At 40.1% G+C, this 14,231-nt stretch overlaps 1 protein-coding gene across 3 annotated transcripts in view; it reads left to right on the top strand.

Moving 5' to 3' along the window:
• RICTOR (RPTOR independent companion of MTOR complex 2) overlaps positions 1–14,231 on the top strand; it is a 611,164-nt gene that overhangs the window by 404,307 nt on the left and 192,626 nt on the right. For all 3 annotated transcript variants that reach the window (XM_053701222.1, XM_053701221.1, XM_053701220.1), the window contains exons 20-21: positions 12,285–12,449; positions 12,591–12,667. In XM_053701222.1, the coding sequence (XP_053557197.1) occupies positions 12,285–12,449; positions 12,591–12,667 (242 nt within the window). The remainder of the gene's footprint in view (positions 1–12,284; positions 12,450–12,590; positions 12,668–14,231) is intronic.

Raw genomic sequence — 14,231 nt, 5'->3', positions numbered from 1 at the left:
CTCAATAGACGAGGTTACCAATATATATTCTGGAACGCCATGCAGTATTCAGGGCCCAACAGAGTTGGCCCAAACTCTGCAACAGTCTGTTGCACAGTGTTGCAGCAGTGGCTTATAAAAATCCCCAAAGGGGAACTCGCAGTCCCCCTGGCAATGAAATGTGTCCCACAAAATCAGATGGGAGGAATGCCACAATTCTCTGATCTCAGCTATTCACATCCTGGGTGTGAACAGTTGAGACGTGGACTTATTTGCCAGCATTTTAATGGCAGAGAGTGGCCTTTGAACTAGAAGGTATTCTACCAGGTAAAGAGTCATTGAAGCTTGCGAGAGATAGATATCGTGGCCCCTTGCTTGAATTGCAAGCTTCCTTGCTTTTATACCAGGACCTAATAGATGCACTAGTGGTTTCCCTGGTCTTTCATCCATTTGTGGTGTTAACAAGAACAATCTTCAGGGATTCTGATTGATCCAGTTTTTTTCTTGCAGGACCTGGTATGCAGACTTGATTCAGATTTCATCTTGCATGTCTTAGTGGCTTCCACTCAAAAAGAACCTTGTTTCCCAAAGTCCATTCTGCCATCTGGATCTTAGAACTTTGAATTTGTTGGCTTTTCTAACAGGGATTTTTCCAATAAGGTTATTGATACCTTAAATGGACATTCAACACCAAAATAGCTATTGTTTGAAAAGATAGATAACGCCTTTACTACCCATTCCCAAACTTTGCATAGTCAACATTGTTATATTAATATACTTTATAAGATTTAAAACTCTAAATTTGTGCATGTTTCTAAGTCACTACAGACAGGATTTCTGCACTTTCAGCTTTGTCATGTAAACCTCCTTTCCTGATTTTTTTTTTTTTTATTTAAAAATCGGTATAAAGCTTGTTCCATTCTTCCTACATGATTTTTAAGGGAATTGGGCTTTTTTCATTATGTCTACTCCTAAAATTCTAAGAAGTGCCTTTTTTGCTCTATCGAGATCTTTAAAATTTTCCTCTTTGCAGGGCTTAAACACACAGTAGTATAGTGTCGATAGTCTAATCTGCTAGAGCATTCTTTCTCTAAATGTTTCCACTGTGCATTCCTCACTGTGCAAAATTTGATAATGGAAGTAAATTTGAAAGTGTTTTTATATTCACACTTTCTGGGGAACAAGATCCTACAGAGCATGTGCACAGGGTATATGTATACTAGTCTCTGATTGGCTGATGTCTGTCACATGATACAGGGGGCTGGACAATGGGAAAAAAATGTACAGAAAAAAATCTTTTCTTCCTAATTGGAAAGAGTCCACAGCTGCATTCATTACTTTTGGGAAATAAGAACCTGGCAACCAAGAGGAGGCAAAGACACCCCAGCCAAAGGCTTAAATACTCCTCCCACTTCCCTCATCCCACAGTCATTCATTGCCTTTCGTCCCAGGAGGTTAGCAGAGAAGTGTCAGAATTAGTTTTGTCTCTTATGGAGGGTACTACTCTTCGCAATGGGACAGGAGTTTTAAGTATCCCTATAAGCTTCTCAGTGAGGGCCTGGGTGAAAGTTAGAGTCCGGAGATGCAGGGAGAGTTCTCTTTTGCGACACTATCCCGACTCATATTAATACCTCCTACAGCAATCGGCCTTGACGAGTTTCACAGACTGCTTTTTCTCTCAAGTCCATGTCAAGAGCGATGCTACGACCTGTCACACTTAAAGGGCCGGGTTCCTGTTTCACGGCGTAGATTCTGGTAAGATTGTTTCATTTTTTAATTACATAATGTTAACACAGAAGACATGGTCACAGTGTGGCACCTTTTATCTTTATAGAATCAAGGGTTAATATCTCCTTAGGGGGATTATTGAACAGCGGGGAATAATAATCTTATATGTTTATTTGATTTTATGCTGCTTTGTGTGAGATGTTAGGCTCAGAGGCTGTTATGGAATAAATGGTTATAAGAACTAGTGGGTACAGCGCCAAAAGAGGCCAAGGGGTAAATATAAACACCGAAAAGTGGTCTAAAAATAGTCTAAACAATGACTTTAATACCAGGGAATAGGATGCTTAATCCTTAGATACATGTGAGCATAAAACGTCTGCAGTGAAATTAAACAAATAAAAACTAGAAAATCAAAATAAAAAGCTGGCAAGGCAGCTCGCAATGAGGATCAAATAAAATCAATAAAAGTAGCTAACATTAGATCCAAGGATCCAGAAGGGCTAAGTATAACCTTGACAATGAGAGTGTATGTAACGTGAGTTGGTGCAAAGTGCAAACTAACATACACAGATTATAAACAATAATGAAATTACAAACAATAATGAAATGAACGTTTGCAGAAAAATGTGCCCGTGGCACTGCAGTGCAAAAAGAAAAACAAAAAGACAAAAAGGTGAAAAAATGTGTTAGATTGAGAGGAAAGTCACAATGAAAAAAACAAATGTCACAGTGAAAAAATCAATCCACAAAATGCTGTTCAGCAAATGTCAGTGAAGAACCAAAAAATTGAAGTGAATTGTGCTTATTAATCCAAATGAAAGTCACTAAACACAAATGGTACTAAAAACCTTGAAGGGGAGTACCCAGGTGAATCCTGACAGCTGTCAGCTGCTCCTATGGTGTCCTTGTTGCGTACCTGCATCAAAAGTTAGCAACATAGCGTAACAAATTTAAAAACAGTAGAGGCTATAAAATAATGCTTACCAATGGGTCTACGCGTTTCGGTCCTCAGTGGACCTTTCTCAAGACTCTTGAGAAAGGTCCACTGAGGACCGAAATGCGTAGACCCATTGGTAAGCATTATTTTATAGCCTCTACTGTTTTTAAATTTGTTACGCTATGTTGTGAACTTTGGCTGCAGGTACGCAACAAGGACACCATAGGAGCAGCTGACAGCTATCAGGATTCACCTGGGTACTCCCCTTCAAGGTTTTTAGTACCATTTGTGTTTAGTGACTTTCATTTGGATTAATAAGCACAATTCACTTAAATTTTTCTTCACTGACATTTGCTGAACAGCATTTTGTGGATTGATTTTTTCACTGTGACATTTGTTTTTTTCATTGTGACTTTCCTCTCAATCTAACACATTTTTTTCACACATTTTTTCACCTTTTTTGTCTTTTTGCACTGCAGTGCCACGGGCACATTTTTTTGCATTTTATTATTGTTTGTAATTTAATTATTGTTTATAATCTGTGTATGTTAGTTTGCACTTTGCACCAGCTCACGTTACATACACTCTCATTGTCAAGGTTATACTTAGCCCTTCTGGATCCTTGGATCTAATGTTAGCTACTTTTATTGATTTTATTTGATCCTCATTGCGAGCTTTTTATTTTGATTTTCTAGTTTTTATTTGTTTATTTTCACTGCAGAAGTTTTATGCTCACATGTATCTAAGGATTAAGCATCCTATTCCCTGGTATTAAAGTCATTGATTAGACTATTTTTAGACCACTTTTCGGTGTTTATATTTACCCCTTGGCCTCTTTTGGCGCTGTACCCACTAGTTCTTATAACCATTTAATCTCTCTGGGGGTTGGCTAGGCCCTCTGTCTGTGTACAGCTTAGGGGTTTTCTTAGCGCTTGGCCACTACTCCCTATTAGCTGTTATGGAATATACAGGTTTCACTTTCACTTTGAGAGCCATGCAGCGTACAAGCTTGGCCCGCTTTCTCTCATGCAGGGACAGTCCTGCATTGTGCACTATGTGATTCATTCCCTCTTTCCTGACCGGACTTTCAGAGATGAGTCATAAATCTCTGTACTGTCTGGGTCATAGGCAGTGGTGAGTGCCCCAGCCATTGGGATATAAGGGTGCTGTTATTTGAATAAAGTAAGATTTTATTTCTCTAGTTCTCAGGTTATTGCACTAGCAATGGAGGATTATGTTACTTTAGAAGACACAAAGGTTCTGGGTGTAACCTCTCTATCTCTTTGGGGTGCAGTGGCTCTCGTTGAGGTTATGTGCTTCCCCTTTTGGAGCCCTGTGTGTAGGTCTAGCGGTTTCGATTGCCTGGAACTGTTCCCTCTGTCTGGGAGTTCTCCTTTTGCAATCTGTTCTCTTGCTGGCCGCTTTTTACTTCTCAGCAAGTATTCTTCTGTGTCATCCTAGTGATGGCTGTGTGTTCTTGACTCAGGGTTTTTTGTCTGGGTCTGTTGCACATTCCTTTTTTGTCTGAATACTATAGTATTCTTAGTTCTGACGATGTGAGGACTCTGTCTTCAGTTGTGTTTCGGTGCTTTTGCACGATGTTGAGAGAAAGTTTTCTCTGTTTCGAGGCCCGTTCCTAAACCTCTGGTTTCTGCTTGGTCTGGGTGTAGCCTCCCCTCGTCTGTCAGGACCCATTTGGGTCTTTGTGAGCTGGGCTCGCTATTGGGGGTTTTCCTTTTATGGATTTTGTGGTGACCTTTCGGTTCCCCTTTGGTTCTTCTTGCCTTATCCCTTGGTGAGGGACCGCCTGTTGGGCGACGGTGTCTCCTGGAGGACTGTTGGCTCAGTTGAGTCCGATTTTGCGGTCTCTATCTAGGTTTCTGGACTATCTGCGGGTCAGTGCCCTTGGGGCCCTTTCCTTTTCAAAGTTTTCTTGGCTTCGGACGAACAGGGTTTTTTGTTGGGTAGTGGTTTCTGGCTTGGTGCCCTCAGAATGGGCCGCCTATTGTACCCTCCCATTTTGGCATTCAGTGTCTCTTTAGCTTCGGTATTGTTTTCCCAAAAGTAATGAATGCAGCTGTGGACTCTTTCCAATTAGGAAGAAAAACATAAATTATGCTTACCTGATAATTTCCTTTTCTTCCGTTGGAAAGAGTCCACAGCTCCCCACCCTTTTTCTGCGTGGGGCGTCTTTTTATTCTTCTGGCACCTTTTTTCACCCTGATATTTCTTCTTCTGTTCCTTGTTCCTCTGCAGAATGACTGGGGGATGAGGGAAGTGGGAGGAGTATTTAAGCCTTTGGCTAGGATGTCTTTGCCTCCTCCTGGTGGCCAGGTTCTTATTTCCCAAAAGTAATGAATGCAGCTGTGGACTCTTCCCAACAGAAGAAAAGGAAATTATCAGGTAAGCATAATTTATGTTATTGCTTATTTGATATTCAGAGTAAGTGCTATTGCATTGTCTTTTTATTATGTACTTGTTAATTATGTAATTCTACTGCATTGAGTGGTCCTTTTAGTTCATATACATTCTTCTTGTGTGCTTAATCCCCATTGTTGTTGAATGCCTTAGACCAGGGCTCTACAAACCCAAGAGCCTGGGAGCCCCCTGGCTCCTAACCTTTTGGGTTATTTTCCATGGGTTTATATACAAATATGACTGTCTGGCTCCTAAATATTCTTACTGGCTCCTAAATTTTAAATAGATTTGTCAACCCCTGCCTTTAGACAAAAAGAAACACCATTGTTTAAAATACAGTTACACCACTTTATTGGGGTATTCTGTTCATAGTAAGAAGTAGCAACATTTTGGGCAGCAACACGTCCTTAATCATGTGTTTGCAATTGATTTGTCCAAATTTGTCCTTTTCTGATTTCCTCCTGCAGTTGGCCATAGGAGTGTCTGAGGGTTTCTGGGAGAGTGGATGTAATTAAAGCTCTGGTATGTAGGAGTGCTTTTGCCTTCTCTGAGTGGACTTAAAAATGGATTGGAAAGTCAAAATTAAACTTACATGATTCAGATAGAGCATGTCATTTTAAGACACTTTTAAATTAACTTCTATTTTCAAATGTGCTTCGTTCTCTTAGTATCCCTTGTTAAAAATTGAATATGCACAGCCACTAGTGGGGGCTGCTGCTAATTGGTGCCTGCACACATTTGTCTCTTGTGATTGGCTAAATTAGATATTTTCAGCTTCCTGTCAGTAGTGCAATGCTGTCCCTTCAGCAATGGATAACAAGAGAATGAAGAAAATTTTATAATAGAGTTAAATTGGAAAGTTGTTTAAAATTGTATGTTCTATCTGAATTTTGGGGTTTACTAATCCTTTAAGTAAAATCCCACATGTGATGACCTTGTGAAGAAATTAATTTATCAGTTCAGCATACATTTTGATATTCTTCAGGCTCATGCAGGCAGTATCTATCTACCATGGAAATGAGAGATAGACGCACAATCCGATAGACTAAAATAGCATGAGTGATTCAGCCTGTGGCTGTATTGCTCTTGCCTCTAGAAGTTTGGAATCAAGGGTCAGAAGGAAGTTAAAGGGATAGTAAATATTTTATATTTTATGCCTTTCGTAAGTAGCGTGTGACTTACATATAGCCTATATCTATGAAATTAATTTGTAGCTACCATAAAAAAGAGTAGCATACCTTTTTAAATTCCCTTGGTTTAGTCTATATCTGCCTGGTAAGGCTGTCCCCAGGCAGATATATATCTGTAAGCTACACACTACTTACACAACACATAAAAATATATATATATGTATATTGTCCCACTAATACACTGGTTTTCAAACCTGTCCTCAGGCCTCCCTAAAAGGGCAGATTTTTAGTATTACCCTATGTGAGAGCAGGTAAAAAAACCATGTCAGCTGATTGTTTCACCTGTGCGCTAGTTCCAATATCCTCTAAATCTGGCCTGTTAGGGAGGCCTGAGGGCAGGTGTTAGAACCAGTGCTCTAATAAGAATAAAAAATGCAAAACTGGTAAAAAAATATCAATAGCTTTATTACACTGTACTGGTAGCGACTTCTTTGTTTACTTAACCCTTTGCAGTGCTTGTTTTTTTTTCTTTTTAGCAAACCACAAAAGCTTTCAGTTTCCATGGTTAACTACATTTTATGTTTAATATTTTTTTCTGCTGTACAGTAATATTTAAAACTTGAAGATAATTTCAAAACAAAATATAGATTCTCTTCTATAAAGTACGACAAGTCCACAGATTCATCCTTTACTTGTGGGATATTATCCTCCTGCTAACAGGAAGTGGCAAATAGCACCACAGCAGAGCTGTCTATATAGCTCCTCCCTTAGCTCCACCCCCCAGTCATTCTCTTTGCCTACTCTAAGTACTAGGAAGGCTAAAGTGAAAGAGGTGATAAAATATTAGTTTTTAATTTCTTCAAGCAAGAGTTTTTTATTTTAAATGGTACCGGTGTGTACTATTTACTCTCAGGCAGCAGATGGATGAAGACTTCTGCCTGGAGGATGATGATCTTAGCATTTGTAACTAAGATCCAGTACAGTTCGCACAGAGGCTGAGGGGTGCAGGAAACTTCAATGTGAGGAACGTTTTCATGCTATATAGCAGTGAGGTATGTTCAGTCATTTTTTCTGGAGAGACTGTGTATTTCAGAAAGGCTGACAGTATCCCTATAAGGGTAAGCAGTAATCCTAAGAGCTATAGAAAGGCATTACTAAGCTTGCATAAGGGGCTAATTACAAAAATGGTTGACACTGAGTTTTGAATGTTTGTGGGCAAACGTTTTATGAACTGGGAGTGCTGTTAACGTTTTGTGGGCAATAACGTTTTTTGGGCAACTTTATTGAGGGTACACTTATTTTCTGGGTCTCAGAACCCACATGGCTAGTTTAAAACCTCTCTGGTGCGGTTCTTTGAGGCTGTAGAGACATCGAGTGAGATGGGCGGGGCTTATTTTCGCGCCTCAGATGCGCAGTTGTTTTCACGCAGCAAGCTCCAACTCCTGAGGGCCCTTGTGGATGTTTTGGGCCAAATCGAAGCTTTAACCCCATATTTACTATCCCTGAGGGCAGGTAGGCGCCACAGCAGGGCTGTGGCAAGGTGCTGGGGGTGTTTTTTTCCGGATTTAGGTCTAATTTCAATCCGGTTTGCACATTAAGGGGTTAAATGTTAAATTTCCTTGTGGGGCAAACTTAACTACACATATTGAGTCTGCTTGCAAAAATTAGAAAAATTTGGTGCATTTTAAAGCAGTATTGCAGAACGTGTATGCTTTTTTTTCTCTTAAAGGCGCAATACTGTTTTTTAAGATTGTTATTTTTTCACTAAATAAAGTGTTTTCATGCTTGTTTGTAGTCATTACTAGCCTGTTCAACATGTCTGACATTGAAGAAAGTCATTGTTCAATATGTTTAGGAGCCATTGTGGAACCCCCACTTAGAATGTGCCCCTCATGCACTGAAAGGTCAATAAATTGCAAAGAACATATTTTAGCTACTAAAAGTATGTTGCAGGATGATTCTCAGTCAGAAGGGAATCAGGTTATGCCATCTAATTCTCCCCAAGTGTCACAACCGTTAACGCCCGCACAAGCGACGCCTAGCACTTCTAGTCCGTCTAATTCTTTCACCCTGCAAGATATTGCCGCAGTTATGAATACTATCCTCACAGAGGTTTTATCTAAGCTGCCTGGGTTGCAGGGGAAGCGCAGTAGGTCTGGTGTGAGAACAAATGCTGAGCCCTCTGACGCTTTATTAGCCATATCCGATGTACCCTCACAATGTTCTGAGTTGGGGGTGAGGGATTTGCTGTCTGAGGGAGAGATTTCTGATTCAGGAAAGATGTTCCCTCAGACAGATTCGGATATGACGGCTAATAAATTTAAACTAGAACACCTCCGCTTGTTGCTGAGGGAGGTTTTAGCAACTCTGGATGATTGTGACCCTATTGTAGAGAAATTGTGTAAAATGGACAGATTTCTAGAGGTTCCATAGAGGGTCTCCTAAAGAAAATATTTGTTCATCAGGGTTTTCTTCTCCAACCTATAGCGTGCATTGTTCCTGTAACTACTGCAACTGCTTTTTGGTTTGAGGCTCTGGAGGAGGGCTCTTCAGGTTGAGACCACATTAGATGATATTCTGGATAGAATTAGGGCTCTCAAGCTAGCTAATTCTTTCATTACAGATGCCGCTTTTCAACTGGCTAAATTAGCGGCAAAGAATTCAGGTTTTGCCATTTTAGCGCGTAGAGTGTTATGGCTTAAGTCCTGGTCTGCTGATGTGTCATCAAAATCTAAGCTTTTAGCCATCCCTTTCAAGGGTAAGACCCTATTCGGGCCTGAACTGAAAGAGATAATTTCAGACATCACTGGAGGGAAAGGCCATGTCCTTCCTCAGGATAAGACAGGACCAAACAAAATAATTTTCGTTCCTTTCGAAACTTCAAAGGGGGTCCCTCTACCTCTTCCCCTGCTGCAAAGCAAGAGGGGAATTTTGCTCAATCCACGTCAGTCTGGAGACCTAACCATACTTGGAACAAGGATAAAACAGGCCAAGAAGCCCGCTGCTGCCACCAAGACAGCATGAAGGGGTAGCCCCCGATCCGGGACCAGATCTAGTAGGTGGCAGACTTTCTCTCTTTGCTCAGGCTTGGGCAAGAGACGTTCAGGACTCCTGGGCTTTAGAAATTGTAACCCAGGGGTATCTTATAGATTTCAAAGATTCTCCTCCAAGGGGGAGATTCCATCTTTCTCAATTGTCTGTAAACCAGACAAAGAGTGGCGTTCTTACGCTGTGTAGAAGACCTATATACCATGGGAGTGATCTGCCCAGTTTAGAAAACAGAACAGGGACAGGGGTTCTACTCCAATCTGTTTGTGGTTCCCAAAAAAGAGGGAACCTTCAGACCAATTTTAGATCTCAAGATCCTAAACAAATTCCTCAGAGTCCCATCCTTCAAGATGGAGACCATTCGGGCTATTTTACCAATGATCCAGGAGGGTCAATATATGACCACCGTGGACTTAAAGGATGCGTATCTACACCAGTTTGTGGCTCTTCCCTTCGGGTTGGCCACGGCTCCCAGAATTTTCACAAAGATGCTAGGGTCCCTTCTGGCGGTTCTAAGGCCACGGGGCATAGCTGTGGCGCCTTATCTGGACGATATCTTAATTCAGGCGTCGACTTGCCAACTAGCCAAGTCTCACACGGACATCGTGTTGGCTTTTCTAAGTTCTCACGGGTGGAATGTGAACGTAAAAAAGTTCACTTACCCCTCCTTTCCTGGGAACTCTGATAGATTCGGTGGACATGAAAATATTTCTGACGGAGGTCAGAAATTCAAAGATTTTAACCATCTGCCGAGCTCTTCATTCTATTCCTCGGCCGTCAGTGACTCAGTGTATGGAGGTAATCGGACTAATGGTAGCAGCAATGGACATAGTTCCGTTTGCTCGCTTGCATCTCAGACCACTGCAACTATGCATGCTCAAACAGTGGAATGGGGATTATGCAGATTTATCTCCTCAGATATACTGGATCAAGAGACCAGAGACTCTCTTCTTTGGTGGTTGTCACAGGATCATCTGTCCAAGGGAATGTGTTTCCGCAGGCCAGCATGGGTCATAGTGACTACGGACGCCAGCCTATTGGGCTGGGGTGCAGTCTGGAATTCCCTGAGCACAGGTTTTGTGGACTCAGGAGGAGGCTCTCCTCCCGATAAATATTCTAGAACTGAGAGCGATATTCAACGCACTTCTGGCGTGGCCTCAGCTGGCTTTGGCCAGTCGGACAATATCACGACTGTAGCATATATCAATCATCAGGGGGGAACAAAGAGTTCTCTAGCGATGATAGAGGTTACCAAAATAATTTGATGGGCAGAGACTCACTCTTGCCATCTATCAGCAATCTATATCCCAGGAGTGGAGAACTGGGAAGCGGATTTTCTAAGTCGTCAGACTTTTCATCCAGGGAAGTGGGAACTCCATCCGGAGGTGTTTGCACAATTGATTCAGCAATGGGGTACACCAGAATTGGATCTGATGGCATCTCGTCAGAACGCCAAACTTCCTTGTTACGGGTCCAGGTCAAGGGATCATCAGGCAGTACTGACAGATGCTCTAGCAGTACCCTGGTCAATCAACCTGGCTTATGTGTTTCCACCATTTCCTCTCCTTCCTCGTTTGATTGCCAGAATCAAACAGGAGAGAGCTTCAGTGATTTTGATAGCACCTGCGTGGCCACACAGGACTTGGTATGCAGACCTGGTGGACATGTCATCTCTTCCACCATGGACTCTGCCACTGAGACAGGACCTTCTGATTCAAGGTCCGTTCCAGCATCCAAATCTAGTTTCTCTGCGGCTGACTGCTTGGAGATTGAACGCTTGATTTTTCCAAGCGGGGTTTCTCTGAGTCGGTCATAGATACCTTGATTCAGGCTCGAAAGCCTGTCAGTAGGAAAATTTATCATAAGATATGGCGTAAATATCTTAATTGGTGCGAATCCAAAGGCTACTCATGGAGTAAGATCAGGATTCCTAGGATTTTGTCCTTTCTCCAAGAAGGATTGGAGAAGGGGCTATCAGCTAGTTCCTTAAAGGGACAGATATCTGCCTTATCAATTCTACTGCACAAGCGTCTGGCAGATGTTCCAGACGTTCAGTCGTTCTGTCAGGCTTTAGTTAGAATCAAGCCTGTGATTAAACCTGTTGCTCCGCCATGGAGTTTGAATTTAGTTCTTAAAGTTCTTTAAGGGGTTCCGTTTGAACCTATGCATTCCATAGATATTAAGCTTCTATCTTGGAATGTTCTGTTTTTAGTTGCTATCTCTTCGGCTCAAAGAGTTTCTGAATTATCTGCATTGCAATGCGACTCACCTTATCTTGTTTTCCATGCTGATAAGGTGGTTTTGCGTACCAAACCTGGATTCCTTCCTAAGGTTGTTACTAATAGGAATATCAATCAGGAAATTGTTGTTCCTTCTCTGTGTCCTAATCCTTCCTCTATGAAGGAGCGTCTGTTGCACAACTTGGACGTGGTTCATGCTTTGAAGATTTACTTGCAAGCAACCAAAGATTTGTAAGGCTGCGACTTGGTCTTCGCTTCATACCTTTTCCAAATTTTCCAAATTTGATACTTTTGCTTCTTCGAAGGCTATTTTTGGGAGAAACATTCTTCAAGCAGTGGTGCCTTCTGTTTAACCATCTGTCTTGTCCTTCCCGTTCATCCGTGTCCTGTAGCTTTGGTATTGTATCCCACAAGTAAATGATGAATCCGTCGACTCGTCGTACCTTATAGAAGAAAAGTAAATTTATGCTTACCTGATAAATTAATTTCTTCTATGGTACGACGAGTCCACGGCCCGCCCTGTCATTTTAAGTCAGATTATATTTTTTGATTTTAAGCTTCAGTCACCTCTGCACCTTATAGTTTCTCCTTTTTCTTCCTGTACCTTCGGTCGAATAACTGGGGGGTGGAGCTAAGGGAGGAGCTATAGAGACAGCTCTGCTGTGGTGCTCTTTGCCACTTCCTGTTAGCAGGAGGATAATATCCCACAAGTAAAGGATGAATCCGTGGACTCGTCGTACCATAGAAGAAATTAATTTATCAGGTAAGCATAAATTTACTTTTTCTTTTTTTTTTTAAATATAGAGTTGTCGACTGTATGCCACAAAACATTTGCGAGTCCTACTAAGAGCTAACGTTGAGTTCTTCAGCAACTGGGGAATTGAGTTACTTGTAACACAGCTGCACGATAAAAACAAAAGTATTTCCACTGAAGCTCTTGATATCTTGGATGAAGCTTGCGAAGACAAGGTGATTTCAGATTACTGCAGAGCTGTGTGAGAGTCAATTTATAGCTAGAGGCAAAAATGTTGCTAGGATATAATATAATCATTCCATACATATAAGAAATATGTAATTCACCATTATATTTCTTTTTTTTTTTTCTTTAAGGCTAATCTTCATGCTCTTATCCAAATGAAACCTGCTCTTTCTCATCTTGGTGACAAAGGGTTACTCCTCTTGCTTAGGTAATTCAGAGATTTTTAAAATTGTTTCAATTTAGCATATAGAGTGTAAACTGTCATTATTGTAAAATATATATATGTATATGTATGTATGTGTATATATATATATATATATATATACGGTATATATGTATGTATGTGTGTGTATATATATATATATATATATATATATATATATATATATATATATATATATGTTTGTGTGTATATATATATATATATATATGTATATATGTGTGTGTTCTTCCCGGAATTTGATTAATTGCTACACCACCGAGTGCATGATTTTTCTGAGCACCTGGCTAAGACTAGCTAATATTATATTTCTACAATCATGAAACTTATTTATATGAAATTATGCAAATAATTTGTGCTTTGCCTAGCTTAAAATATTGGAGTATTATACAGCCTCCGCTCTCCAACATCATCATGCCATGCTATTTGCAAAATTTTCTGTGGAGAACGCTGCGTGTGTCGGTGTATGTTTTTTTGGGGGTTTTTTTTGCAGCGATCAACTTAGATATTTGACTTTTTCCTATTTTAAACATTGAGTGGACTCGTATCTTTTTTTTTCCACCCGTGTGTGTGTGTGTAGATATATATGTGTGTATAAACATTTAGCCAGCCGAGTGGCATTATAAAGTAACCGGGTGGGGGCCACTGAAATATATTTATAATATTTATATTATTTTTTGCTATTCAAAGCACATATTAATTGCATAATTTAACATACATTTTTATTGCACATATTTTCATTAAATACATTTTACATTTTCAATATTAGCTCATTTTAGCTTAATATTCGCTGTGTGTTTGTATGTGTGTATGTAAGTGTGTTTGTGTGTGTATATATGTGTGTATATATATATATATATATATATGTGTATATATATGTATGTATATATATATATATATATATATATATATATATATATATATATATATATATACAGGGAGTGCAGAATTATTAGGCAAGTTGTATTTTTGAGGATTAATTTTATTATTGAACAACCATGTTCTCAATGAACCCAAAAAACTCATTAATATCAAAGCTGAATAGTTTTGGAAGTAGTTTTTAGTTATAGCTATTTTAGGGGGATATCTGTGTGTGCATGTGACTATTACTGTGCATAATTATTAGGCAACTTAACAAAAAACAAATATATACCCATTTCAATTATTTATTTTTACCAGTGAAACCAATATAACATCTCAACATTCACAAATATACATTTCTGACATTCAAAAACAAAACAAAAACAAATCAGTGACCAATATAGCCACCTTTCTTTGCAAGGACACTCAAAAGCCTGCCATCCATGGATTCTGTCAGTGTTTTGATCTGTTCACCATCAACATTGCGTGCAGCAGCAACCACAGCCTCCCAGACACTGTTCAGAGAGGTGTACTGTTTTCCCTCCTTGTAAATCTCACATTTGATGATGGACCGCAGGTTCTCAATGGGGTTCAGATCAGGTGAACAAGGAGGCCATGTCATTAGATTTTCTTCTTTTATACCCTTTCTTGCCAGCCACGCTGTGGAGTACTTGGACGCGTGTGATGGAGC

Source organism: Bombina bombina, chromosome 2 (genome assembly GCF_027579735.1).
Source record: "Bombina bombina isolate aBomBom1 chromosome 2, aBomBom1.pri, whole genome shotgun sequence".
Taxonomy (NCBI): domain Eukaryota; kingdom Metazoa; phylum Chordata; class Amphibia; order Anura; family Bombinatoridae; genus Bombina; species Bombina bombina.
Note: the sequence above shows the minus strand (reverse complement) of the source record. Positions and strands in the feature narration are given on the sequence as shown.